The 27,725-nt window shown below is 42.5% G+C and overlaps 2 protein-coding genes across 6 annotated transcripts in view; both read left to right on the forward strand.

Moving 5' to 3' along the window:
• Positions 1–1,010: 1,010 nt before the first annotated feature.
• On the forward strand, positions 1,011–9,633 carry traf3ip2a (TRAF3 interacting protein 2a). Of its 2 annotated transcripts, none has more exons than XM_050058807.1 (10): positions 1,011–1,090; positions 1,597–1,642; positions 1,761–2,273; positions 4,441–4,588; positions 4,709–4,896; positions 5,002–5,090; positions 5,173–5,241; positions 5,317–5,421; positions 6,188–6,262; positions 7,861–9,633. In XM_050058807.1, exons 2-10 carry the CDS (start codon positions 1,627–1,629, stop codon positions 8,005–8,007), a joined length of 1,350 nt encoding a protein of 449 aa, XP_049914764.1. In that variant the 5' UTR covers positions 1,011–1,090; positions 1,597–1,626; the 3' UTR covers positions 8,008–9,633. The 2 variants fall into 2 exon arrangements, with proteins under 2 accessions (XP_049914764.1, XP_049914763.1); XM_050058806.1 differs by lacking the exon at positions 1,011–1,090 and adding an exon at positions 1,287–1,337.
• A 6,372-nt stretch (positions 9,634–16,005) lies between these two features.
• Positions 16,006–27,725, forward strand: part of rev3l (REV3 like, DNA directed polymerase zeta catalytic subunit) — a 104,263-nt gene continuing 92,543 nt past the window's right edge. For all 4 annotated transcript variants that reach the window (XM_050058110.1, XM_050058111.1, XM_050058113.1 and 1 more), the window contains exon 1: positions 16,006–16,644. In XM_050058110.1, the coding sequence (XP_049914067.1) occupies positions 16,506–16,644 (139 nt within the window). In that variant the 5' untranslated portion in view covers positions 16,006–16,505. The remainder of the gene's footprint in view (positions 16,645–27,725) is intronic.

Genomic DNA, 27,725 nt, shown 5'->3' on the forward strand with positions numbered 1-27,725 from the left:
ACAGCAAGTACTAACATATCTTTTAAGTGGTTATGTCTTAAGTATGATCTCGAGCGCACAGATGATATCCTACTTGGTTTGTGAAGATGAGCACTTTTAAATATGTCAGGCTTCGATAGATTTTTCTGGTCAAAAACCGGATGATGGAAACCCTGAGTGGAGCAGCGCTGATGATAAAGCTGCTTGCTGTGTGTATTTGTGAGATTCAAAGAGAGGGTAAGGGAGGGTGGAAGGTGGACTATTGCACATTGCATGATGTTTCTGTAAGTTATTAAAAACTTACTCAGAACACTGCTTTTTCACTTGATTACCATGCTGCCTGAAACCCATGATATTTTCTAACAAGCTTACCGTAACCATCTGACGCACAAGTCAACCAGCTGAATCTGCAGGTTGTGGGTCAATCTGCACATCACTATCCCTCCTTCCCATGTTCCCTCAGCATCAGAGCTGGCCCTTCTATTACTGGGTTCGGGGTTAGTGTTGCCTGTGTTAAAATCAGTGTATACCTTTTTGAGATGTCGCACTAACAATATCATAACAGACAGAGGAGAAACCATTACCTCACTGGCAGAAGTACTGATCTGAGGGGACATAGGGCAAAGGGAACATAGACATGCTCCTGAACTACTAATGTGGATGAACTCTTGTAAGAATGAATGTAAAAGTGAAAGTTTGAAAGACCATACCAAGTTATTGTCTGGAATGTAATTGTAGCTGCTGAGTCATCCAGGGTGTGTGTAGTTTTAAAGGAGAACAACTGGACCTGCTTTATAGCCTTGAAAATTTTCGGTCATCCAAAACTGCACATATCATTCAGTAGTATGAGTTAATTGTGCACTTTTTGATTGGTTTTAATAATTGTTTGTCAGATTTCATTTCCTCTTTTCGAAACACAAACAGTCAAACTCGACTGGCCACAGAGTGTCTACCTTGCTGAAGAAGCAACCAGGCAGCGGCAGTCTCAATGCCCAGCATTATTTGCATAAATAGGTCACGGGACTTCCCTGCTTTGCATAGTGGGAATATTTCCTGTTTGCTTCAGAACAGGTTTGTGCCGTGGCTGAGGGATAGGCAGATCTAAGCAAAGGTAGGTGTGGGAGTACTGCCAAGTTCTTCTTTATTTTCTGTATGTAGATTTATATGGAAAACCATACTGGAAACTTTTGAGATAGTTTTTATTTGTCTTTTAAGAAGGCATGCCTGGCATATCTTTAGATCTGTGATTTTGACCTTTGTACTAGTTTGCCGCGATTGTGCTGATGCGTAACACTCAAACCCACTCACACCTATTCAGTGAGGGAGAAACGAGTGTGTACATACCACTCCTGAGAACAGTTTGTATTTGATCATGTTCATTTTAATACTTTTTAAGATGCTGTTTACTCTATAAGATGTGTATTTTATGTCATGGTGATACTTTTTACTTCTTGGTGGTGACTTTGTTGTTCAAAACGGACTTTGAATTTCAGTTGGAACTACACTTGTTTTCTTGCCAGCTGTGCAAATGCGAGGAATTCTGTACTGTACATGTCTCTTTAAGTTGTCATGCTCTGTTAAATTCCTGTAACGTTGTTTTCATTTCCACTTCACCAGAGGCAAAAGACACCTTTTGTGAGGGACAAAATGGACTCTTTTCAAGGTGGGGAACAAACCTTCATCAGGCTTGCAGCAGTCATAAATCTGTCTCGCCTTTTAAAGTTTGTTTCTGCGAGAAGCAAATGAAGCGAACCTGTTTTTCTGTTCTCTCTTCCTGACAGGGCCTTGCCCTCATCAGAGCGTTCCTGTTGAGACAGACGAGAGAATGACATCCTCCAGTCTGGACTTAGCCTGGCCTCCCCCTTGCAATCAGTGCAGTGGACATACAGAGACCAGCAAAAGGCCGCAGGAATATGGCTATGAGCAAGTTAGGGGTGCAGCACACAGTGCCGGCCAGTGGAGACTCCCTCAGAGCCAGCGCCAACACCAGCTCGAACCTAGAACAGCCCATCATGCTGTCCCCCAACCTCATTTCCTCCTCCCTTCACACTTAGGACAGATGGACCCCCTGGACCCTGCAGGTGTTTGGCTTCGTGGTCTCAGACAGCAGCAGATGTCGTTATATGAACAGGACCACATGGTTAACCACAGTAGAGACTTTGCAGGACCTTCAAACTGGCCTCAGGATCACTCTGTGGAGGAAGAAGAATTCTTGGAACCTCCTCAGTCACTGAAGTCTAACGATAACTGCACCCACTATGTCCCATCACGATACCCTGCAGCACGTGTGCACGGTCAGTGTCTGTTGGATTATTAACATTTATAGGTGTTTGGTGTTACTGTCAGTGGGAACATGTGTTCATTCTTACAGTTGATAATTTGTTTTTTATTGTTACCCTGAAACACAGCTGATAAATGATATCTATATAGAAGGTTTAGAAGGTTTGACTGTTTTGTTGGTGGATGTCATGGTGCTTCACATTTGATATTCTAGGTTTTGAAATATCTTTCTCTAAGATTTCTGCCTCCTTCTCCAACCCAATTAAGGTGAATGGGAAAGAAAAAATCATTCCATGATTTATTTATTTCTCTTCCATTGTGCTGCTAAGGAGACAGAAATCAGAGACAGATATCTAAAAACCTGATAAACTAAAACAAAAATGATCTGCATGCCTCAAGGAGGAAGTGAGGAAGTGAGTGAATGTGTCTTTCTGTAATTAGGATGAACCAACCAGGGCTGTATAAAGGCACATGAAGCCAAAAATTTCCACTTCCTGGGTGTAAAATTACTCTGATCTTCTGCATCGTTTGGCCCATAGAGCAAGCACACTAGAGACTTCCGCCGGACTAACAGCTAACTTCCAGTTTAGGCCTCCGCTATCTTGAAGGGGGATAAAAGGATTCAATAGTGTGTCTCGTCTAGACTTAAGAAATATTTTGGACAGAATGGACCAGATTCTCATAATAAAACAAATCATTTTGCAGGGGTTGTGATGCTCAAAAAATTCAAAAAAATCTATATGGCATCATGTGACGGACTTAAAAATTAATTTTAATTTATTCAGAAAAAATAAATAAAGATATATGCGGAAAAAAAAAATCTTGCAAGGATAGGGCCCTGATCACACAGAAAGCATTTTGCAGGTTGTAAAATGTGAGGCGGAGGGTACTTGCTTTAGCTTTGGTTGAGGTTAAGAGGCTGTCAGTAAAAAGTTTGTTGGGCACAGAGAAACAGAGATCTGTGTGGGTACATGAGACCATAAAAAAGAGGGTGGATCACAGGGAGTACCACCAGTTGGTCCAGGAGCTTCGCCTTGATGATGGCCATTTCCAGGCATATTTTCGGATGACTCAGGGGCAGTTTGACAACCTGCTGTCTATCGTCAGACTGTATAGCTCTGGGTATCCAGCAACCACTACCACCAGTTTCTCCTCCATTGTTTACCAGCTGTAAACTTGTTGTCATGACCACCACAGAAGGACCGCCACTCAAATCATCCAACTGGACTATGGGAAAAAAGATGATGAAAAAAGACTTATTACAAAAGTACTTAAAAAAGGTAAAAACAAAGCACTGATGGAAAAATTACAAAGTGTCAGGAAAAAGAGAATGCTGAATTTCTTAATAAGAAACAAAAACAAAAGGATTTACCAGGACAGTTACGTTGAGTTTGGCTTTACATGGGTAATGGACAAAATTAGAAGTGATTGTTACATTTGCAGTGAGAAAGTCAAAGTATGAAACCCTGCAAACTGGAACAACATCAGACAACTAAACATTCAGAGACAGTGGGTCAACCCAGGGAGTTTTTTCCTCAGAACAAAGGAACTTGTGGTGACGAACAGGCCCCAGCAAAGAAGAGTTTTGCCTGGGTTGGAAGCAACCAAAAGCAGGCAACTGTTGCATCATTTGGGTACTGTAGACAAGCCCGTTTTCTATGCAGTTGGATAGACTGTACTTGTATATGGGTGGGGGCAGTGGGGGGCGTCAGTGTATACAATGGTAAAAAAAGGGATACCTTTATTAATCAACATTGTATGTACAATAATAATTTAAAAATAAACTACATATTAAATACATATTAGCTAGTGTCATAGGGAGTATGTTATAGTTAGTCATTTTGGATCATCATAACAATGTGTTTCACAGATATTGAATATTATTGAATTATTTTGCCCTTCACAAACCTAAATCTTATATTTGAATGACTGTGTTCCAAAAGTGGGACAAATGATACAACTACAAACCACAATTGAATCATTTGGATTGATTCTGCACGGATGCAGTAATCACTCCATCTGTGATAGATTTAGTTTTAAAAGTTGCCTCCCCAGCCCTGTTAGGTATCATTTGGCTGCTGCTCATGGTGTTTCTGTTGAGTCTGCATGACATCATTACTGCTGAGCTGGAAACTGTCCAAACTAGGAAGTTAATGTCTGCTCCTCCATATCTCTCTGCAGGCCCCAATCCAGTGCAGGACAGTCGTCTCAGGCAGTGTGCTTGCTGTCCTCCGGCAAATCTGCCCCGTCACAAAAATAATAATTATCATCACAAGCATGAGTACCCAGCGGATCCATGCGAGGAGCCTCAACACCACCAACAGTCATGGTATGAGAACGACCTGCCCTGTTTGTCATTATGATCTTATACTTTCCACATTGATTCATGTAATTCTTCACAGATGTCACGCATGATGCTCAGAGTGTTTCTGATTGTTTCCCTTCACAGGAATCCCCCCAATAATAGGCTGCAACTTAATAAAGATGCTCCAAATCCCCCTCGTGGATCTGTGCCCCTTTGTGTGGCCCCTCCTAGAGATGTGATGCACGAGGTCAGTGTGGGTCTCTCCCTCCAGGCTGGTCCAGGGCCAGCCACAAGGGAGATCAGGAGGACCATCAGCCTACCTGAAGAGTGTAGTAAGTCACATCAGTGCCCCCTGCATGATCATGTGTGTATAACATTGTTTTCCTAATCTTAAAGAATGTACAGATAAGAATGTTTTACTGACTTTTTGTTGACAGGGAACGTTTTCATCACATATTCAGTGGACACGGCCGAACAAATCATTCCTTTCGTCAAATTTCTGACTAATCAAGGGTTCGACCCAGCAGTAAGTCACGCCATGTCTCCATCACCTTTGATTCTCAGCAGCTTTCCATACAAACGCTCACGCTCTGCCTGTGTCTCAACAGATTGACATCTTTGATAATCCAGTCCGCAGAATGGGCATCACCAAATGGATGGACAGATTTTTGAATGACGTAAGTCCAACTATTGAGTCTGAGCAGAAAATGAATCCCATTTAAAAAAGCTGACAGTGAGATGCCATTTTACAGAAATCAGTGCTCATCATCGTGGTCATCAGCCCCAAGTACAAGGAGGACGTGGAGGGAGATGGAGACGACGAGCACGGCCTGCACACCAAGTACATTCACAACCAGGTGGGAACTCACACAGCTATCCAGACAGCTGTCAACAACTGAGGTCTGTGTGAAATGTCCCCCTCTGGTGGAAAGCTTACGTCATTAAGCGTCCTCCTTCACACATGCCAGTATGGACAGGAGAATGAGGAAATGCCCACTGGGGCTTGAAAACAGGGCATTTGCCAGCTCCACCCACTGTCCCCACACACCCATACACCCACAGTGTCAGTGTGGTACAGGTGCTGAAGCAACCTGGCTGTGGGCCTGGAAGGCTGTCACAGCTCAATGAGGCTTACTGTAACTCTCTGTAAAGCCTGATCATGATCATGTAACTTCAGTTTCACCTTTGTGTCTCTCCAGTATTCATTACATGAGTAGATACACGCTTCCATCTGCGCTGTGATATGGTTGTGAGGTGTAGTTTGGTAGAAAGAAAAAAGTTCCTGAAAAAGTCTGAGGATTATCTGAGTAACCAGGTCATGATTTCCCGAAAGACATGTTGCTGAGTTTTTCAAATGTATTTTATTGGCGCTTTGAGCACCGCACGCCGAGTGCTATGTAGTTCCATGTAGTATACTGGAGAGAAGGCAGACATCTCTAAGGCCGATATCTCCAACACTCTGCAACTCACACCAAAACAATCTATATGATTAATAGCACTACAGGTAAGGGGAGGCAATATGTATTTTTTGATTTTGGGCTGGACTTTACCTTTAAGCAAATTAGACATGTAAGTTTATGGAGAACTATCAGCACTGATTATCGTGTGTTCCTGTTGGTACAGATCCAAAATGAGTTCATCCAACAAGGCTGCCTGAACTTCAGACTGGTCCCTGTGTTGTTTCCTAATGCAACCAAGGTAAGGACAAGCCATTAACAGCAAACACACTGAGGGGTTGGTTCAGCCCTTTCAGGCATTTTTGACTCAGTTCTTTGACTGAGCTTTTAGAGCTTTCAATCACACCTCACACTCTTTACTAAGCCTCCTGTTCCGTATGGGGACCACATGAGCTAACTGAAGGACATTTTTGTGATTTTGGTGAACTGGACCTTTAAAGGTATACTGTGCAGGAATTGTCAGTTACTGATTGGAAAAATTATAGACTGATACACTAACAACACCAATCACTTCCAGATACATTATGGCAATTGATTTTAATTGCGAAGACGTGAAATTGGCAAACTTGGTATTTTCTGTCATCATTGTCAGCCATAACTGTAATGTTTAAACATATACAGCCAGACATGGTGGCCTGACCTATCTACATTTTTGCTGTACTTAATTTATGTTCTCTGTTGCTTTGCCACTAAACTAAATCTACCAGCACGGAAGCTAAGCAATGTACTGCTGTGGATGGGGCCACAGCAAAATGTAGGCTATTGTAGCCACTGAAAAAAATGGGAGCGTATCTATGTTTCCAGGGTTCTATGTTCCCCACTTAACCCTGCAAAAAAGGTTCTATGTTCCCCTCTTACACAAAAAAGGTTCTATGTTTCCCGGGTTCTATGTTGCCCGCTCAACCAAGCGGGAAACATAGAACCCTTTTTGTGTAGGTGGGGAACATAGAACCTTTTTTGCAGGGTTAAGTGGGGAACATAGAACCCGGGAAACATAGAACCCTGGAAACATAGGGATGACCCCCAAAAAATTAGTGTCCGTTTAAGTGTATGCTGTATTTAGAATATTTTCTCCGCCTTACCTCACACCTTATACCTGTCAAGGTAGTGGTAGACCAGCAACTGTGGTATTGTTCTCAACACTGATGGAATGTAACCAAGTACATTTACTCAAGTACTGTACTTAAGTACAAATTTGAGGTACTTTAACTTGATTATTTTAATGTCATGCTGCTTTCAACCTCTAGTCCACTGCACTTCAGAAAATATTGCACTTTTTACTCCATTACAAGTATATAATAATTGTAGTTACTAAAATTTAGTAACTGCCAAAATGAGTTTCCTCAGTTTGTTTTTTCATAAATTACAATTTTTGCACACAAACAATATGAAAATCTACAAGTGCAGTTGAAACGATCAGTACTTTTATTTGAGTAAAGGAACTGAATACTTCCTCATCCACTGCTCCTCAGTAAAAAATACCATAGTCTGATGGCTTTGAGATAACAGCTTCAGTTCCTTATCAGAAAGGGCTGTCTGACAGTGAGGTGAAGCAGTGAAAATCTTCTAAATATACCTCACACTTAAACTGATATTGATTTTCTTAGATGGGTTACCTAGTATTTTCCTACATAAAAAAGCCTTTTCCCAGGCTTTGATGTCATATAGTCACTATGGATAAGACTTACAGGAGATGTAGATGTATTTGGATGCTCATAACCTTTGTTGTACCTTGGTTAAAATGACAAGCTGCTCAAATTTTACTTCAGTACATTGGTACACACCCTTTCAACTTTAGCTCTCCCCAGTGACGCACAGTGCTGTCTGTCTGTGTTACAGAGACATGTCCCCAGCTGGCTCCAGAACACCAGGATCTACCAGTGGCCCCAGCACACCCAGGACCTGCTGCTGCGCCTGCTCAGGGAGGAGCGCTACATCATCCCACAGCGAGGGACTGACCTCACCCTCACTGTTCGTCCCCTCTGAGAAACACTGAAAAGGACAGACACATGTGGAAATTGGCCAGAATAAAAGAGATGGTTCATTCTGTCAAAACCTCAACATGCTGTGGGTAGGACTCTGTTTCATATGTTTTGAGGAGGACTGTTAATACTGCAGCAAGTGTTTTCCTTTCATCACTTGTTTTCAGATACAGCTCTGGTTTATAATTCATTTTAACAGTATTTCTAATTTCATTACATACTCCATACCATTCAGTCTTCTTTCTCAATGATTGCATTTTAAATGAGAAAGAAAAATTTGTTGCGTTATTTGATTGAGGTAGTGGGACCAAGGGTAAGTACGGTGTTTTTCAACCGGACCCTTTTTCCTATGTTTTGTGTGTGTACCTGACAAATAAGAACAACACTTTTTTACATTGGTCCAGTATTGAGCGAGAGGGCTACAGCTGGCAGGGGCGAAACAGGCTGCCGTGTAACTATTAGGGGCCTGTTTGCACTGTCAGTGTACGTCCACTTAAAGTGCTTGTTTTTACTACTGACAGGATCTGATTATTATTACAAGTGTCTGACAACCCATGGAAAAGATCCCTACAGAGATAAACCTTTTAGATGAAGAGTAAGATCATTTTTGTTTAACCAGAAACAGCCCTGAAATCAACATCACCAAACCCACCAGACTCCATTAGAATAAACAATAATTTTAGCATGTATAGAGCGAGCATATTGCCACATCTAACTGGGTGAATTAAGGGTTAATTTTACCCAAAACAGTTGGTGAATGTTTGAGCAGTGGAAGAACATACCAAGATGGTTTTTGTGTGTTCTATTTTGTTTCTGTCAACTTTGAATGAAGTGTGTTTAACAAGGAAAAAATGACTGTTTATTCAAATGGAGTCTGGTGGAAGTGGCTTTAATGATTTCAGTGCTGTTTCTGGTTAAACAAAAATGATCTTAATCTTTAACAAAAAGGTCTATCTCTGTAGGGATCCTTCCATAATGTTGTCAGACACTTAAAATAATAATCTGAGTCCGTTAGTGGCAAAAACAAGCACTTTCAGTGGACCTAAATTGACAGTGCGAACATGCTTTGAGTGATCACATTACAGCCTGTTCCACTGCAGCCATCTGCAGCACTATCGCTCACTAACTTTGTCTATCTGCTGTACGGTGCTGAGCAGGTAGCGACTGACAGTTTATCAGTGCTTTATCGTGAAAACAGCTGCTAGCATTCATAAGAATGCTGAGGGTGAACCAAAGCAGTGATTGTGGGCTGATAAACCAAAACGTGGGGCTACATGGGGCTGATGGTGTGAAAACACTGAAACTGTTGTAAAGAGAGACATCTTTAATTGCAGCAATCATGAATTAAAACCAAAATGTTAAAGCGGAACATAAATGTGTTGTGAAATGGAATATGATAGGCGGACACATTAGTCAATGGGATTTTAAAAAATAAACCTTTTGTAATCTATTCCACTTTAAAATGTCATTTTTAATCATGTTTACAGAAAGATTTAATTATCTTAATGTTTTATCACTTAATTTGAGCTTATTAATGTATAATGTGAATGTATATTAATCACTTTGTCATAGATTTTTTTAATTGAGCAATGTATTAATAGATCATAATAAACACTGTAAAACCCTATAATTATTCCAGTGGCATACTCTAGGCTCTCCAGTACACCATTTTTGTATTTCTTGGTAGAGCCTCTGATTAACCAGAAGGTGGCAGCATGTCCCAAATAATGACTCGTCTTAATGTCAATAGCCGTAATCTCCATTCAATGTTAGTTTATTCTATTGATATTATTCTTTTATATTACTGTGGAATAAATTCTACTGTTTTTACTAACCAGGATATCTGTCAGACAGTTTTAATTTTGACAGTGGTTATATATCAAAGAAAGAGTTCACGAAGGTCATGACAGCACATTGTGATTAAGGACCTGTAGACAGGGCACATTAAGTCCTACAACAGTAACATCCTGTCCATATGTTGAGCACTACATCCCTGATAAGCCAGCTTTCACCCTGAACTTCATCGTTTGTGCCCTGTCAGTGTGCACAGACCAGTTCAATTCTGTCAGCCTGTTTACAGAACATGACAAAATGAATTATTTGCTCACATCAGAGTGTGTGAGGGGGAACTCTGGTGATGTCCAGGCTTTTATCAGCTCCTGCAAGAGGGTGCTGTCTGTAAACACGAGTGCTGCCAGTACCAATAAATCCACTGTTTGTTATTGTTCCAGGACTTGCGTGCCACTCGACTCTGCCTTATCTGGCAGGGCCAAAGCAACCAGACACAGATATTTCCCCCCACAAAGGCCTGGATCCCCTATCCATCCACCCTGCCGCTTGTGAAATACACTCCCAACACTGGCTCGTTTCAGATTTTCTTTTGTACATCTACAGTATATCCATGACAACAAGCATCAGTATAGCTAAAGTGGCCTTTGGAGATCAACAACAACCTTAAATCATGTCTAACTAGAAGGGCACTCGAGAGAGCAGACCTCTGCCAAGGCCAAATTATCTCACAATGTTATCGAAAGTGAAAAATGATTTGTGTATCCGCCCCATGATTCGGATATGCTCCAAGATGTAATGGGTTTTTCCTTGGCCCACACTACACCCTTACACCAAGTTTCATGAAAATCAGGCCAACAGTTTTTCCGTAATCTTGCTGACACACAGACAAACAGGCCAAACCATTACCTACTTGATGGAGGAAATGAGAAATGCTCTTGTCCTTGTATGTCCTGTTTTTTATTTCCGATTCTAATTCCAGGGTGGATGTTAACACTGACACAGGCAGTGTGTGGTTGAACCTTAGATGTGTCAGTACGACAATGGTCAGTCAAACAAATCAGGTCAGCCTGCCTCTGTCACCACAGTGCTGATATTTATCCCCCCCCCCACCCCCCCACAAATCAACTGTCTGTCAACACCAGACCCAAACAGATCACGGCATCTACAAAGAAGAGGTCAAAGGTCATTGACCATGAGTCAGTGCATGGCGCCACACATTTGAACAGAGACAGGTTACTGTCTCCCCCTGTATATGAACCACTGTTGTCAAATGACCACAGTGGTTCATACAATGTCCACATTTTAATCATGCGATGACAGCTGAGCCATTCCTGTGGCAACTACACAAACTCATGTAGGATTTTCTTTTTAATAAATTACACCTGCCAACTGAATCGCTGCACAGGAGGAAGAATGCATCTACTCATGGACGAGGGGCTTGAGCTCATGACAGCGTGAGATGTTAACATTAGTGTCCTCCTCCTGGTTGAGTTGTAATGTTAGCTAGCTTAGTGAGGCTAGCAGTAAATGCACGCTTTCTTCTGCATGGTGATACGGTTGGCAGGTGTAATTCGGCAGAAAGAAAATAGTTCCTACATGAAGCTGCTCACAACTAGCTCTGTAAATTATCTTGAGTAACCGGGTCATGATTTCTGGAAAGAGTCATTGCTGTTGAGTTTTTCAAATGTATTTTTTTGAGACTTTGAGCACCATAAGCTGAGTGCCATCTAGTTCCATTATATTAAAGAGAAGGCAGACATCTTTACGGCCGATACCTCCAACACTCTGCAACTCACACCAAAATAATTTAGCTTAATAAATAGCACTACAAGGAAGAGGAAAAATATGTATTTTTGATTATGGGATGAACTGTCCCTTTAATTTGCCTCTGTTTCTATCACTAAGAGAACACACTCTTAAAAGCAGATGGGTTTTCATGATGGAGGTAAGTAGAATATGGCACTTTCACCATCACAGTTCGAGGCTCTGCTCCTACAGACGACATCAGCACTAGAAATGTATGCACTTAGTATACTGTAAAGCACTTTAGATAAAAGCCCCCACTAAACTCTGCATTAAATATGGCATATTTAATATTTCTGGATTTGTTTAATGTTAAATGTGTCCCTCATATGTGCTCATACACCTCAGGCGTGCTGCTGGCAAACGTAAGCAGACGCCTGCTGATTGGTTCATTAAGAGGGTCAGGCTCACACTCAAGGTCAGCACACACTCCAGCAGACAGTGGTTCCCTCTCCATCGAGATGAAAATGCTAATGAAACATTTTTCATCCTTGACTGCAATGTCCCCGGCATGAACCGGACCGAACCAGCTGTTTAGAGAGGGTTATGGCTCTTTCAGCGGAGAGGAGAAAGCAGTGAGCTCAGCACATCCGCCGCTGCTGCCTGCCATGTATGGGCCATTATAGGAATCTGAGTAGAATACTGAGCAGCTCCAAGATGTGTGGGAGGCAAGAAGGCATCATACACACTGCCAGTGAAGCACCTATAGGTGGTCTTGTGGAATCACAAGAAAATTGTGCTTTGAAGATTCTAAAAGATTCAAAAGTTATGACTGGTAAAACCTTAACTTTGATGTGTGACTTTAATATTAGGACTGCTTATAAGGTGGAATGACTGCAGTAACAATGCAATGTTTTATTTTTTCCTGAGTGTGATAACATTTAGGAGAAACATTTGATTTGTCAGGAATAATAAGTCAGATTAACTGGATTCAGTTTAGATTCAGCATCAAAACAGGTATATTTATAGATTTATCTATTTGATAAATTGTATTTCTGAAACTCAGTTTAGCATTTGATCTTTTCTTCTTTAAAGTCATGCCAAATGTTCAGGGAGCAGGTCCATACCCAGGATTTTACAAATGCAGAGGTCATAAGTTGTAATGCCTCTAATGCCACCCTCTAAGAGATTTTAACTTTCAACCAAATATATTGATATAGTTCTTTCCTTTTTCCCCGGGTTTTAAACATTTTAAAAATATTTTTTAACTGTGAAATGATATTTTCTTGTAATTTAATTTCACTATAGACTCCAATGCTGTAATGTAATTTCAGTGCCTAATTTAATTTAATTTAATTTAATTTAATTTTTTTGGGGCTAAAAAAGGAATATTTGTTGAGGCAAATGCCAGAATTTATTTGTGATTGTAAAATACAAATTCCCCCTCAAAAAATCTCAGAGACAATACAGTGACATGCACTTGGTGTCCTCACTGGTAGCTACAACCCCGAGGAGGAGATGCAATATTAATGCTTGTGCTTACGCTCCATAAAAGCTGCCTTCATGAAAAATCACTGTAGCTCCCGTCAATATCAAATATAAATAATATGAATATTTTAGAAGTTACAATATGTCAGTCTGCGGTGCCCTCATACTCATCTCACTGTATTTTATGGTAATTTCATCCATTTGTATCGATGTAATATTCCTCTATAAGCTCACTGTGGTGCCAAAGCTACCCACTTGCTCCTGGTGGAATTTTTTAATAGGCCTTAAATATTCTTGTCTCATTTCTTTGTGGATCTGATGTGTCCTTGTGTGATACCCTTTTTGTTAGATGTATTCTAGGATACATTTTTTCACAGGAAACACATCAGCCAATGAGAAACATGCTCCTTACCAATGGGAAAAGTGATGCTTTCCAGCTCTTTGATCTGGTGCTGATGCTTGTTTTGATGCTGCAGTGGCAAATAAGGTGAAATGTCGCCAAGCTGTGTGTGAAAGTCCACAATGCGTTTCCTGTTTCTATGTTAAAATGCATTTAGTTACAAAATAAAAGTTCTAGTTTGATTCTGTGGGCAGGGCTTGCTGCAGCATTGCTTAATGTTCATTTAATTGTTTGAACTTTATAATTATTAAAAATCAGACATATGCAGATGACTAAAGACACAGTCTAACATGTTATTTCTTCTCTTTTTTCTAAAGGTACTTTGCCATCAGGCTTGTAGTGCAATCCAAGCATGATATATTACACAAATTGTGAGTTAGACATGAGCCCAAGCTTCCTGTGCAGGTCTACATTTATATAACAAACAGATCAATAACTAGGCTTTCAGTGTGGTTTAATGGACATGTCTGACACTGAGGGGAGTATCTGACCTGCATTGACAAGATGTCTGATTATGGTATTAGTTTAGACACCAGCTCATGTACATGCAGGAGTTGTGTGTTGTATGTTTTCATGTTTAAGCACGTCATGTTTTTACACTCCAATACAGTTGGCATGAACATGTTAGGATTGGTCATTTGTCCTTTACTGAGACACACAATATCCTGATATTAATTTATTTTGGAGGCTTGTAGCTTTGGCAAATTGCTCTCTAATGTTTTTTTTCCCTTAAAAAGGTTCTGTAGCTTTCCTCTGTGTCAGCAGTCTACAATTCTTGCATTTCCAAGCACTTAGAACAGAGAGGATGGCCACATGTCTAATATGCACTCTTGGAGCGTTATAGTTGGAAAGGACCCTGACCTTGGCTTCAAGAAGTTTCCGATCCTTACCTGAAGAGGGACAAATGAGGCCTGAACTATTTAGGAGCATCAGCTGCCTCTACTGAGTTTAACTATTATATTTTCAATCCATGCACACATTTTACACTATCATTCTACAGTGATTATTAAGGGTGAATCCAAGACACCTCTCACCCTGCTAACCATGCGTTACACTCACACAGAGGACATTCATTACCTTACCTTCTAAATCACCAGTGTGCAGTTATTACTCATGTCCATAAAACACAGTAATGATATATAATGGTATACATCATGGTTGGTTTGTGGTGCTGATAGGATCAGCAATTATACTTTTATACACGCCTTCTTGCAGCTGTCCTCATCGACAAGGCAGGGGACCTCTACTGACACAGACTCTCATCCATCCCATGGACACTATGCATTACATTAACACTAATATTTATTGCATCTTTATATTCTTTATGCTGTCAACATTTGGATAATCCGTGGTCAATATTTTGCAGATTCTTTTTTTTTCATTAAAAACCATCCATCCATCCATTTTTCTAACCGCTTCATCCTCTTGAGGGTCGCCGGAGGGCTAGAGCCTACCCCAGCTGACATTAGGTGAGAGGCAGGGTACACCCTAGACAGGTCGCCAGACTATCACAGGGCTGACACATAGAGACAGACAACCATTCACACTCACATTCACACCTATGGACAATTTAGAGTCACCAATTAACCTGCATGTCTTTGGACTGTGGGAGGAAGCTGGAGTACCTGGAGAAAACCCACCCTGACACGGGGAGAACATGCAGACTGGGCTCCCACACCCGGGATTGAACCAGGAACCCTCTTGCTGTGAGGCAACAGTGCTGCCCATTTTTATTCATTTATTGAGAATTCCTACTTTATACTTAGCTTGTGGTATTTGCTTTATCTTTGGTTTGGTTTATTCCTTTACACATATGGAAAAAATAAATCAATAAAAAACATGTATTAGCAGTCTACATGAGCAACAGGAATGTGATCGATAAAAAATCCTAAAAGGGGCTTGATCAAGTCACTCTTCAGTGTTAATTCATTGGTAATAAATAAAAATATTACAAAGATAGGAAAGAGAAAAAGACAAATGATAAGATAGTACATAGCAGCAGGATTCCATTTATACAAGCACACAAAGTAAAAGTAAAAAATAGTAATACTAGCTCTTCTGTATGTTTACTGTAACCTTTATGCACCAAAATACTGAGGTAAATCTCGCCTGTAAAAACCTACAATTCAGTTCAGTTGGATGATTTTATTTTGAAATACCAGACAGGATGTTCGCAGATACTGCTGGTTACTTCATGTACATTTTAATTTGCACTGTTTGTAGCAGACACGGGTGCTTGGGGAGAATAACACCAAAACCAGTTGATTTATTGGCCGTACACTGTTAGAAAATATGTCGAAAGAAGATGTCCAAGACGAATATAAACTGTCGTCTGCTGGCAAAATAAACTTGAGCGCATTGCCGTGGTGAGCCGGCAGGGCAGTCAATGAAATCGGCGACTCTGCTGGGCATTAAAAATGCGCCAGATGTTGGGCTTCCAAAATAAACCGCTGTGACGTTTTGTGTGACTGCACTGGTGACTCCTCGAGATCGCTTTATTGTGAAAAATGTAACCGGAAGTAGTATGCTCGTGAATTCTAACGCGCTTCCCGCCCCTTATATGTTAGCTAACGTGTGCTAGCCTGTTATGGAAGAAGAAGGAGCTCCACTGAGGGGCTGTCTGATAAAACGGGACTGGCTGGGACTAGTTCTGAGGCGTGATTTGGAAAGATAACGCTACATACCGGAAGCCTGGGAAACGTCTTCCTGGCTGAAAACAAAAACACCATAGAGAGAGCTAAAATCACGGGACAGACATAAATACAAGTACAACATGGACCTGACAGCTGCGGAGCGTCCGGTAATTACTCGCCGCCGTCGAGTTTAGCACTCCCCGGCTACAGCTGAACCTCAGCGGCGGCACCTCGGGGCGCGCTGGAGCCACGGGAATCTTTGTTCGCGTTTTTTTTTCATGGTACACAACCGGGCTTCCCCTCCGCTTTGTCGTTGTTTCACCGCCGTGACAGCATCCCCCTCGGCTGGTATCGACTGGCCAGTGAGGCGCTTGTATCTTATGGACTCCTAACAGTAGTTTTTTGGCTTTTCTGACGGTCGGTGCCTCTCAGGCGGACGCGGCAGTCATGTTTGCCGTGCGTATCGTCACCGCAGACTTCTATCTGGCAAGTCCCATTAAAGACCTGGACGTGTGCTATTCTGAATTCAGGGAGAGCGGCGTGAAGAAAGTGCCAGTGGTGCGGATATTTGGAGCAACACCTGCAGGTTAGTCAACTCTTATTTATTTTCTGTGTGTTTTTCTTTATCAGTAAAGCTAATGGTGGCTGTGCCTTCTTGCAACGCACCACGCGGCATGTTGGTGGCTGCTGTTTGGACACGCGCGCGCACACAAACACGTCCGCACGGTATTGTTTAGAGGAAATCTAACGGGGTTGCTATGCAAAAATGTCAACAGGAAGATGATGCAGGGTGTTGACACATTGTACCAACAGCGGCTTTCACCGCTGTCGCTTTGCATACGGAGCTGCCTGCAGCGGTGGGAGTCCTCTGCTTCCCCCTCCTCATACGGCTCTGCTTTGTTTTCGCTCCCCTGCTCCATCATGGTATGGTGGCGGCGGACAGCTCTGGCTCAAGGGCTCGACTTGTGCCTCTGCATGCCACATGTGGCATTCAGGGTCAGCCTATATATTCCTTTTTTATGGTTCTTTTATTGTGTTTACAGCAACCTGTGGAGTGTGGACAGGCTGGACCACAACATGCTGCCTCCTCCTCTGAGCTTTTCTGATTTTTTCCAGTGTGCTACAAGTACAACGACAGCATATGAAAGGAAATGAAACTTTGTTCATCCTTACTGTGAAACAGGGGGGCTGCATAAAGATCAGCAGAGGTTAAGATACATTTTGGGTTTCTGTAAAGGCACTCTGGTGTCAGTTGTGCGCTATAGAAGGCAGTACAGTCTGCAAAGGTAGGAGCCATCATGACAGCACATTAATATGCAGGAACAATGAAGCAGACATGATGAATGAAAACAGACCCGTCTGAAAATGAATGTGCAGTACATTGTGACACTGCAAGCCTAGACAACACCTATATAAGAAGGAAATGCCTTGCACGTTGCTGATGTAAAAAAAAATACACTGCAAAGGAGGGGCTGAGATTAAGAGTAGATTTGTGTTTTCTTTCAGATTTGGCACATGCCCTGCTCTCTAATAAACACATTACAGCCGAGCACTTTTGGTACCTTAATCCCCCCGCTGCAAAACAATAGAATCATTCCCTGCACAACGGCACAGCATAATCACCCCAGCCAAATCCTCCTGCGAATGCTGTGCCCTCTCTTCAACCCTATTTGTCAGGTGAAAACACCATTGCAGTACAGTGACTGTGTATATTTTAGCAGGGTTTGTCCCCAGTGGCGAAAATGGGAGTCAAACTTGTCCCCCAGGCTGTGGCAGTGCTCCTTTGAGGACGGCCCGGAGCAGCGTCCAACAGGATGTACCTTTAGTCAGGATTAAAGGATTTGGAGCAGGGGAATGAAGGACTGTGGGTCAGGGTTAGGGTGTCAGGTCTGATTTGGTTCTGTCATAAACCTGCACGTTCGCATGCGGTGGTGCTGATATGAGGGGGCTACACACACACACACACACACACTGCAGCAGATGCAGCCGAGGTATCTCTTCATTGAATGAACGTTGAGGGGCAATTTATCAACACTGATTCAAGCACAATAAACCCAATAAGCACAGCATTGCATTCAGGCTCTATAGTTTGGAGAGACAGTGCACTGTATACTGATGTGAGATTAGTTTTATGATACCAGATTGGCGTCTTGGATTTTGGCCATAATTTGATGTATATTGCATTTATCGTGACATAATATTATTCCCTTTTCTGGTGTGGTATTAACGGCTGCATTATTGTTGAGTGTCACAATTTTCTGAGCTTGACCAAATGAATAAAATCTGTGTTTGATCTATTAGGTCAATAAGTTGAATAGTAGTTGTATCGTAATAAATTAAAATAAACTGTAGTTGATCGTCTGAATCATGCAAGTCATTTTCAAGCACAAATGCCAAAGATTTGCTGGTTTTACCATCTGAAATGTGAGGATTTTATGTCTTTCTTTGTCTTATGTGTTAATAAATTGAGTGCAGACAACAGTACAAAATTTTTTTGACAATGTCACCCTGGCCTTGGGGAAATTATGATTGCCATCATAGACTAAAACCCAAAGATATACGATTTACAATGATAATACATGTGACAATAAACATTTCTGGCGATTAACTTGTCTGTCCCTCAAATAACTGATTGATATCAGCCAATCATCATCATCATTAATAACCATGTCTTAACCTAAATTTTCTTGTGTGCAAATCTCTGCTGAAATCACCTAAAATGTTACATCATCAATATTTTTTATGTTTGATTTAAGCACATTTTTACAGAGAAGGTGAGGAGTCTTGAAGACGCAAAAACCGTTGTTATATTACACAGCATTCAGTTTAAAAATAGACCTTTTCCACAGCAGATCCTGACCTCACTTAACAGGAAATGCACAGGTGTAATTAACAACATTAATGATGATGACTTGGTTCCACTTTGTGTGTCCTAGCAAGCCATCCAAGTGAGTCAGCATTCACAATATCAGGATCATGGAATGCAACCAGTGTTAATGGTTTTAATTACACCTGTGCATTTCCTACAATGACGTGTGAATAGTCTGCTGTGAAAAAGGCTTGTAAGAAGACGACTACAGAGGAAACTGAAATGAACTGAGAAAGGTGTGATGATTGCCATAACAATTGCTTTTCTTTGATTTTGTGGTAATGTTTGACCCATGTGTGTTGGCACACACTCTTGTTTGTCTAAATGCCTACTCCTCTGGCTGTGCCTGATTGGTTAACATTCCTTAGCATGGCTTTAAAAGCTTTGACTGATTGAGTCCTGACACAAGTACATACACAAACACAGTAGTTGGTATTGTTCTCTGTTAAATGTGTGGTTTAAATCAGACTCTGGGCTGCCTTAAGTTGCAGTAATGACAAAGTAGTGTGTCTGTAGTGTGTGTGTGTGTGCTGTGGTGGGTGCTCTGCAGATTTGCACAGTTTGACTCCGCTCTTGCTCAGTTTATGTATCACTTGTGGTGAGCCGGAGTCAGAGTTAGCTCTGCGTTTCCAGAAATAAAATTACATCACCATCTGGAACACATTGAAGCGGAGAGGGATCTGTTTCTCCGTAGCTCCAAAACTGGCCACGCCCACCCAAAAGGAGTAACTTTGTAATGTGTTCCTGTTGCCTTCATGGTGATTTCTATTGTCTGGCCTGAAGGGAGGTATTCATGAGCAGGTTTGTTTAATGTGTGTTGGCTTTTATCTCATCAGCGTGTTTACCCTGGTGTAAGCGGTCAGCGGTGCATCTGCACCATGTGGCTCTGGCTACAACCCCAGGCCTCGTATTCCCTGTCCTTTCCTGACCTAAGTCATGCACACTCCCACCAATCAGCCCTGTGTAATTCAATGCCACGCTTCCTGCTTTTTTCTTCCCTCTCTTTGTTAGCATTCAGTGGCCGGACGGCCTGTTTTGCACACATACTGTACATGCATCCATCTCTGGAATAGCTCACAGAGAGAAGGGGAAAAGGAATCCCTTTGTTGTGAAAATTGAACCTGTGATCAGTATCGCACTATGCTTATTAATTCGTCAGCGTGCTTGTGGATGAAAATCTCTCAGGGAGGTAAACAGCGAGCCTCTTCTCACACTGTTAAGAGTTGTTGTTGAGGCGGCGGTGACCTTTTGAGGTTTGGCAGCATTGATCTCAACCCTTGTTGCCGACAGGCTCGGCCCAGATGCACTGACAGGCCCTGGGCCCCACGACAGCAGGAGGCACACTGTTTTGGTTCCTTGTTCGGACATGTGCACTTGAGTGTTTATTGGGTGTGTGTAAGAGCAGAGAGGGAGGAAGTGCATGACCAATTGACCTGAATGAGGGGGGCCAAGCATGAAGCGCATGGGGGAATAAAACGGAGGGCCTCTTCCTCCCCTCTCCCTCCTCTCCCCCCAGGTTTAGCTCTCTCCAGGGGAACCCTTAATGCCATCTGAAGGAATTCCTCCCGGATCCATTAATAGGATAATAGGCGGATTCAGAAGGACTCGGTGGCTCATTAGGCAGAAGGTCATTGTCCCCTTAACTGTTTACTTTCCTCTCTCCCTGACAGTTACTCAGGTTCAATTATCATCCTCGAACTGCTGCTCCAGTTGCTTCTAATTACTTTATGATCGAGGGAAATGCCTATGTGTTGATGCGATGGCTCCGTTTTTGCTTTAATTCTTTTGTCCTTGCGATTTTCCAGTTTTGTTTCAGGGGTGAGTGTTTGGTTTGGTCCGACGTGTGCTCCATGTGATAACTACCAGAGGGAAGTGGAGCCGCGTTGGTGACAGTGGAGCGTCACAAAGAGAGACTGAACGCTGCTCCACACTAATCCTCATCCTGTGATGTTTTTGCCCACAGATTGAGGCTCAGCTTCTTGTCGGGGCTTTTTAGAAGTTGAATCAGAGGAGGGAATGGTTTACAGGATTTTGGCTTTGGGTACTCAGAGCTTCTGTTCATAAGAGATTCACTAAGGTTGCTGAATGAAATAAAGACAAAGGACACAGGTGGAGGGTTTTTTCACTGCTGCAGGCAGTTTTACTGTTAGGTTATAACTTTGGCAGAACCTAATCACACTAGCATTGGTAACAGCCAAGTTTTTTAACTGAAATTGATTAATAAATCAATAGAATTGTCTTAATCACAGGATATATACACAGAAGCAAAACATATTTGCACAAAGTTCAACTTTAGTGTATATGACATGCAGATTTTCCTATGCCTAACTGTAAACTATTTTGACAATGCTGACATTCTAGGGAATGCAGAGCCAGAGAGTCCAAATTAGAGAAAGCTGGGACACACAGGTGGTCTGAGGGTTGGGGCACCGGCCATGGATCACAGTGACCCTGGTTTGCGTGCATAATAGAGGTAGACTATATCTGATGCACTTGCTTGATTATATTCTTATTAAATGATTAAAGTTAAGGCTATGATGTTTCTTCGTCAGTCATCAGATTGTGTCATATTATTTATCATATATGAATTCTGTGTGAGTGAGAGCTGGTGTTGAAAGCTACAGAAGAGGACTTAATTTGGCCTTGTAGACAATCACCTTCTTACTACATGGCTGTCACCCACTCATATTATTAGCTACAGTATATCCTGGATTAGTTTCTGCTCTGAGTTGGTCAGTTGACTCTAGAGGTGTCCCAGTCAGTCGGACGGCAGCCAACGCAATGCTGAGCAGCAGGCACTCACACCCCTCCGGTGCTGTCGTGTCCTGGTAACAGTACCGTCTCCGTCATGTCTCTGTTGCAGGGACATTCCAACATCCAGTGCATTTCCAGTATGCTATCCGGTTACAGAGAGGCTTGTCCAGACACAGGCAGGGCAGCCTCAGTGAAGAGCTTTAATAAATAAACAGGCTAAGACCCCTCCCCTCCCCTCTCCTTCACAGGGGCCAATGTGAATCATGTATATAAATGTGGGAGGGGGCTCTTGACTCTGTGAATACCTTGATACCACAGGTGGTCTTTGTGGTGGATTACAGTCACAGAGGCTGAATAGCTTGAGTAAAATCCAGTCAAAGGTCATGTATTAGATCACAATGCTGATTTATCTGAAGTCGCTCAACCAGGAGATCAATTATCTGAAAACAAAAAGGTGTTAAAAAGTAACTGACATCTCTACAATTAGAACTTCCCTGGGAATTTAGATCAAATTTGGCATGTTGTCACTTTGCCATTGAATGCAGCGCTACAAGCAATTACTATAATACTTTGTGCACCTCAGAGTCTTCCATTGGGTTAAAACACTCAAAGTGTTAATTTTCTTGTGGTATACAGGAAGTTATCCATATCTTAGTGTTTAAGGCATGTATACAATGTATCTGGTTTGATACCAGCAAAGGACCTCTGTTGCATGTCTTACACCTCTTAATCTTCCTTTTGTTTCCTGTCTAGCCCCTTTTACACTGCCTCTTCTGGCCTTTAAGGCGGCATCGACGAAACACCTGTCCTTAGAAAAGGGACAGCCAGCAGGACGGGATCATGTGTGGCACAGGTGTGACAGATTGACAATGAATTCCACGTGCAACCCACCGCGGGAGATTTTAGTAGCTGATAGCAGTTAGCAGCTAACTCAAATAAGAAGAAGAGCGGCCAGAAATTTCAGCAAATTAGGAAACAATGAGTTCTGTGAGTTTCATACCCTCTGAACAGAGGACAGGATCAGCAACCAAATAACAATAACAGATAACAGATAATAACAGATAATAATACACGCTGCAGACATGTCACCCTAGAGGCTGACAGTGTCGTGTTACATGCCACGCCCTTCAAGCGTCTTTTATTTCCTCAATGAGGGCATGCTGTCTAAAATCGCACACTGGAGCGGCATGATACCGCCATTTTTTGGTTTTGTGTGAAACTGCAGAGGTGGCAGCCCTACAATGTGACTTCTGTGTAAAAACGGCTTTGGTCTTCCCCTAAAAAAAACCCCCATGTGATTTTCTATTGGAAAGATTTTAATGTGAAACCACAGTAGCAGTAAGCATTTGAATTAGCAGGAACATTACACAGTCCTTGTGCTGCTGGAAGGGATTCAATTCTGATGAGTCAAATTCACCTATGATTGAAATGCTTTTTGATGGACTTGGACGCCACAAAGATCAGGAGGTTGATCGCAAATGACAGGTTGGTGACCCTTGGTTTAGGTATGCCTTAAACCACACGGTGGTGTTGATCCAGCTAAAGTACCAACTGCAGCAGTGGCAAATTTGCCCTCATAAACAAGTCAGTACATCTTATTTGCAGTTAATTTTAACCTTTACTGATTAGCAGGTCGGTGAGGTGTATAATCTTGCTTTTTCCCTGTCCTGATGCATTGGGTCTGTCTTCTTATTCAGTCTCTCTGTATCTCTGTCTTACTGTTTCTCTGTTGTGCCCTTTGTGTACAAAACTGTTTGGCAATGCCACTATGTCTAATGCATCTTAAACTTTACAGCCACATTCTGCAGTTTAAGAGAGCAAACTACTCACTAAAGCAGCTGGCATCACAGTAGCTGAACTAACCAGTTACAGCCAGCACTGCCTACCTGGTAGCTGGCGGTGATGTCCTTTTGTCTTGAAGGAGCTGTACAACAGCTACCTCAGTGTCCTTGCTGCTGCTGCTGCTGCGGCCCAGTCAGTCTGATTGATGGCTATAATAGCTCCCTCCGGCTCCTCAGTGGGTATCCAAAGGCCTCACTGGCCTAACACTGCAGCAGTCCTCGTCCCCAATGCAATTTCTGTCACCTCGATCCGCACTGAGTCAAGTGGGAAAGGTGACTTTACATTAATATCTGTAGCTGTTGGATGTTTTATTCCACTATTGGAAGCCAGTTCATTACCTTGCAGGCTCGAACCTTAGTGTTCTTTTAGTGATGCTGCATCGACCCCCCTTAAGAAGGTTTTCTCCTCATCTACAGTCCTCCACAGAGAGTTTAAAGCACCTGCTCAGCTGCTACTTTAATATAGTGTCTTGCCCAAGGACACTACAGCAGTGGTACACACAGAAAGCACCTATCTGTCCAATCTACACAGACTGCATCCTCTCATAGGAAGCAGCTGTCCTTTCAGCAGCCCAAGCTCTTGAGGTGGAGGGACTGCACAATGTTAATCAGGCAGAGATTATAAATACCACCGTACAGGTTGGCACTGTATCAAAGGGTTAACCCATATAAACAGACAACCACATTTGAACCCAGGAACATATTGAGCATTCAGCTTTGAGGTAACAGTGGTAACTACTCATGCACCACACCACCCACTGATATTTTTTTAAAGAAACTTAAAATTCTTGGCTTTGCAAAAGAAAGGCTCGATGTGGAGGAATGTTGGCTAGACTGTTGGATGTCAGACAGTGGCATTGTTACCAGCTTGATAAGCACGCACACACACACACACACACACACACACACACACACACACACACACACTTATATACACACAGTCAGGATAGATCTGTTTTCCAGCTGACATATTTTTCATTCCAGAGTGAGCCCTCTCTCTTGTTGCATCAGTGTGATGCAACCAAGGGGGGGTTGGTGGTCGATTGCCCTGCCCCCCTCATTCTCCTAGTTAACCTGTAACCCAGCACCCCCGGCAGGAAACACACAAACATGTTGAAAGGACACACACACATGTCACTTGTCCTGGACAGTCCTCTTGACCATCAGGTATTTCAGGATTTCCCCCACATTCAATTATTTGTGGCGGCCTGCCGCGATATCCGCATTTGCCGCTGCATATTCATTTTCTATTTGTGGAGCTATTCGGTACACTGCTGGAATATGCACCACACTCTCTGTTCTGGCACAGACAGAGCAGCAGAACGCCAGGCTCAGTGAAAGTGAAACGTAACTGTTTAAAACCATTTATATATATAAATTGGAACTGAGAGTGGGGACACAGAATGACCACATTGTCAGCTACAGCCGCACAGATATTAATTCTGGGAGAAACATTAGCCCCTTTTACACTGCCTGTTCAAGGTGGGAATATTGCGCCATTGTGCAGCCTTGTTGTGCTGTATATAAGGTGTGATCGCAGATGGTGGGACAGAGTGGTCTCACCTTTAAGCTACCACCGAAGGTAGTAACAGCGCTGAAATGGTGTCTGTATACATGATAGCTGGCAGGATGGGACCATGGGCAAGGACCAGTGTGATTTTTTATTTATTTATTTATTTTTTTGACAATGTGTTATGCAAGTGACCACTGCTGAAGATTTAAAAAGTAATTGTTAGCAGTTAGTGGCTAACTCAAAGAAGAACAACCGTCGACAATGTCCACAAATTGAGAAAACAATGAGGTTTCGGAGCTCCTTACCCTCCGGGCAGAGGATGAGATCAGCTTCCATATGACAGAGATGGTAAATAATTGTTATTGCCATGTTTTGCCATTGTCACGGTTTAGAAAACACTGTTGACACACATGTTTTATATCACACTAGAGGCCAATGCAGTTGTGTTACATGCCTCTTTTGATTCTGTGATGCCTGCATGCAATCTATAATCACACGCTGGAGCGGAATGATGCTGCTGTCGTTTGGTTCAGTGTAAAAAAAAAAGTCACTCTGAGTTATTTTGTCAGTTTGTCCTGCCATTTTAATCTGATAAAGGGTTAACCATGTTAAACACATTGTTTTAGTTTTTTCAGAAGTTCAGATGCTGTTCATCTTGTCATCATCATCCATGTCACTTGACATTTCCTGACTGTACAGGTGTCCCAGAGCCACAAGGCTGACAGTGTCTGTTGATCGAGCTTGTCTTTAAATCTAATTTAAAATGCAGCACCTGCTCTGTGTGTATTTTAAGCCACCATGGCATTCAGGTCGTGACAGAGTAGGGCCCCCAAGAGTTGGAGCCTTGGAGTTGCAGTTTCTCTCTGAGAGCTGCATACCAGGTGGCTTTGTCAATGAGGTAGTGTGATTTTCGTTCATCTCCATGGTGAGATGGATAGATGGATGAGGAGGGAGTGGGGGATAACAGGAAGTATTTCGTCTTTTGATGCAGCTGTATGAAAAAACAGTGTTTGATGTGAAGTGCCTGCCAATGCAGCGGCCTGCTGAGTACCGCTGTTGACCGGAGCTTTGTAAAGTCCTCCATTCTGGCAGTGCCTCTTCTTTTCCAAAGCAGGTTCCTGTAATATGGTTCTGTGTGGTCTGCAGAGAGAGGCCCATGTTGGCACGTGGTGTTGGGTCATTCCAGGTCCTCCGCTCAGTGTCGGGCTCTTCCTCTCTCCTCCTGCACCATTGTCCCCACAGAGAGAAAGAGGAGGGGCCCCACTTTTGTCCACTGAGCTGGTGAGAGAGGGAGACTTCCCACTCTGCGTTCCCCCAGGGCCACTGGCAGTGCTGCAGGAGAACTCTGCAGTGTTTCAAGGCAGATTAAGACCTTGTTTAAAAAGAATGAAAGAATTTGGCAGGCTGAGGAAAGCTTGAATCGCTGCTGGAGGGGGAGAACGCTTTGAACCTGCCATGCTGTGCCATTCAGCATGGATGTTAATGAGGCGTGTGTGTGTGTGTGTGTGTGTGTGTGTGTGTGTGTGTGTTGTGCGTACACGCGTGCTTGCATACACACAAAGACAAACAAAGCGATTAAGTTTTCATCTGTAGCACTGGGTATATCTGCAAATTAGGGTGGAGTAGCACTGCCTCCTGTTATTATAGGAATGCACCAGTGCTTCAGCACATGGGCTTTCTGATTAATGTATTGTTGTGCAGTAGTAGTACTCATAAGAGTTTCGCCTCCAAGTTTAAAGTATTGCTTTTTTGCTTTTGACATGAAACCAGGCTTCTTTGCTTGACTATTTTAAAGTCCTATCAGACCTGATAAAACATGATGATGGACTTAAAACTACAGAAGTTGCAAAGCAATGGCAACACGAGTTTTTTTTACTCTCAGTCCAGGCTGAGGGGAACTACTAGCTCAAGTTATACTCGTAATTGAACACGTGAATCACGTGTCGACAAACGTGCACAAACATACAATGATAGGAGTGTACTGGTGATTAATACATTACATGACAATGGAGTACCTCATGTGCCACATTGAGATTGAATGGAAAGTGAAGTTTTGCCTGTGCAAATGATGACTGCTGGAATGTGCAGTTCATTTGCCACAATGTACCAACAGTGCAGATGTTAGTTGTAGCTAGCTAGGAATGTGCACATTAAGGGCTGTGTCCACCTGCAGGGCTTGACGCTAACTTTTTTCCCAAGGAGCACATGTGCTCCTAAATTGAAAAAGTATTGTTATTATTATTTAATGAATTTGTATACAAAATGTACAGAAAGGTAAAATCAGCAAGTTTTGAAAAAGTATTGCAATTTAATTTCGTCTTTAATGTTATTATCTTATGTATATTATCTTTGCAATATGATTATCATATATAATGTTATTACTATCCTAAAACATTCTCCAGGTCCTCTGAAACTCTGCAGGACTTATTTCCACCCTGCAAAGCAGCAGTACCGTGGCGAACGGTCCCTAACTGCGGGGAGAACGGAGCAGGCTTCCCCGGAGGTCCGCCGCTCTTCCCGGTCCCTCTTCTCCGCCACACTTTGACTTATTTCCACCCAGCCGACAGCCTGGCTGTGGAGAACGGTCCCTAACTGCATCAATAAGTGATTAACATAGGGGGGATCAAAATAAAATAAATAAATAAAATAAAAATCAACCAGCCACCCTCCTCCCCTGACAAGTGAAGAAC

This window comes from Epinephelus moara, chromosome 12, assembly GCF_006386435.1.
Source record: "Epinephelus moara isolate mb chromosome 12, YSFRI_EMoa_1.0, whole genome shotgun sequence".
Lineage (NCBI taxonomy): Eukaryota > Metazoa > Chordata > Actinopteri > Perciformes > Serranidae > Epinephelus > Epinephelus moara.

Excerpts from the sequence above, each read along its gene's own strand:
- traf3ip2a (XM_050058807.1), top strand. Across the intron at positions 5,091-5,172 it reads ATCAAGGGTTCGACCCAGCA|ATTGACATCTTTGATAATCC; the intron begins GTAAGTCACGCC and ends GTGTCTCAACAG. Across the intron at positions 5,422-6,187 it reads CCAAGTACATTCACAACCAG|ATCCAAAATGAGTTCATCCA; the intron begins GTGGGAACTCAC and ends CTGTTGGTACAG.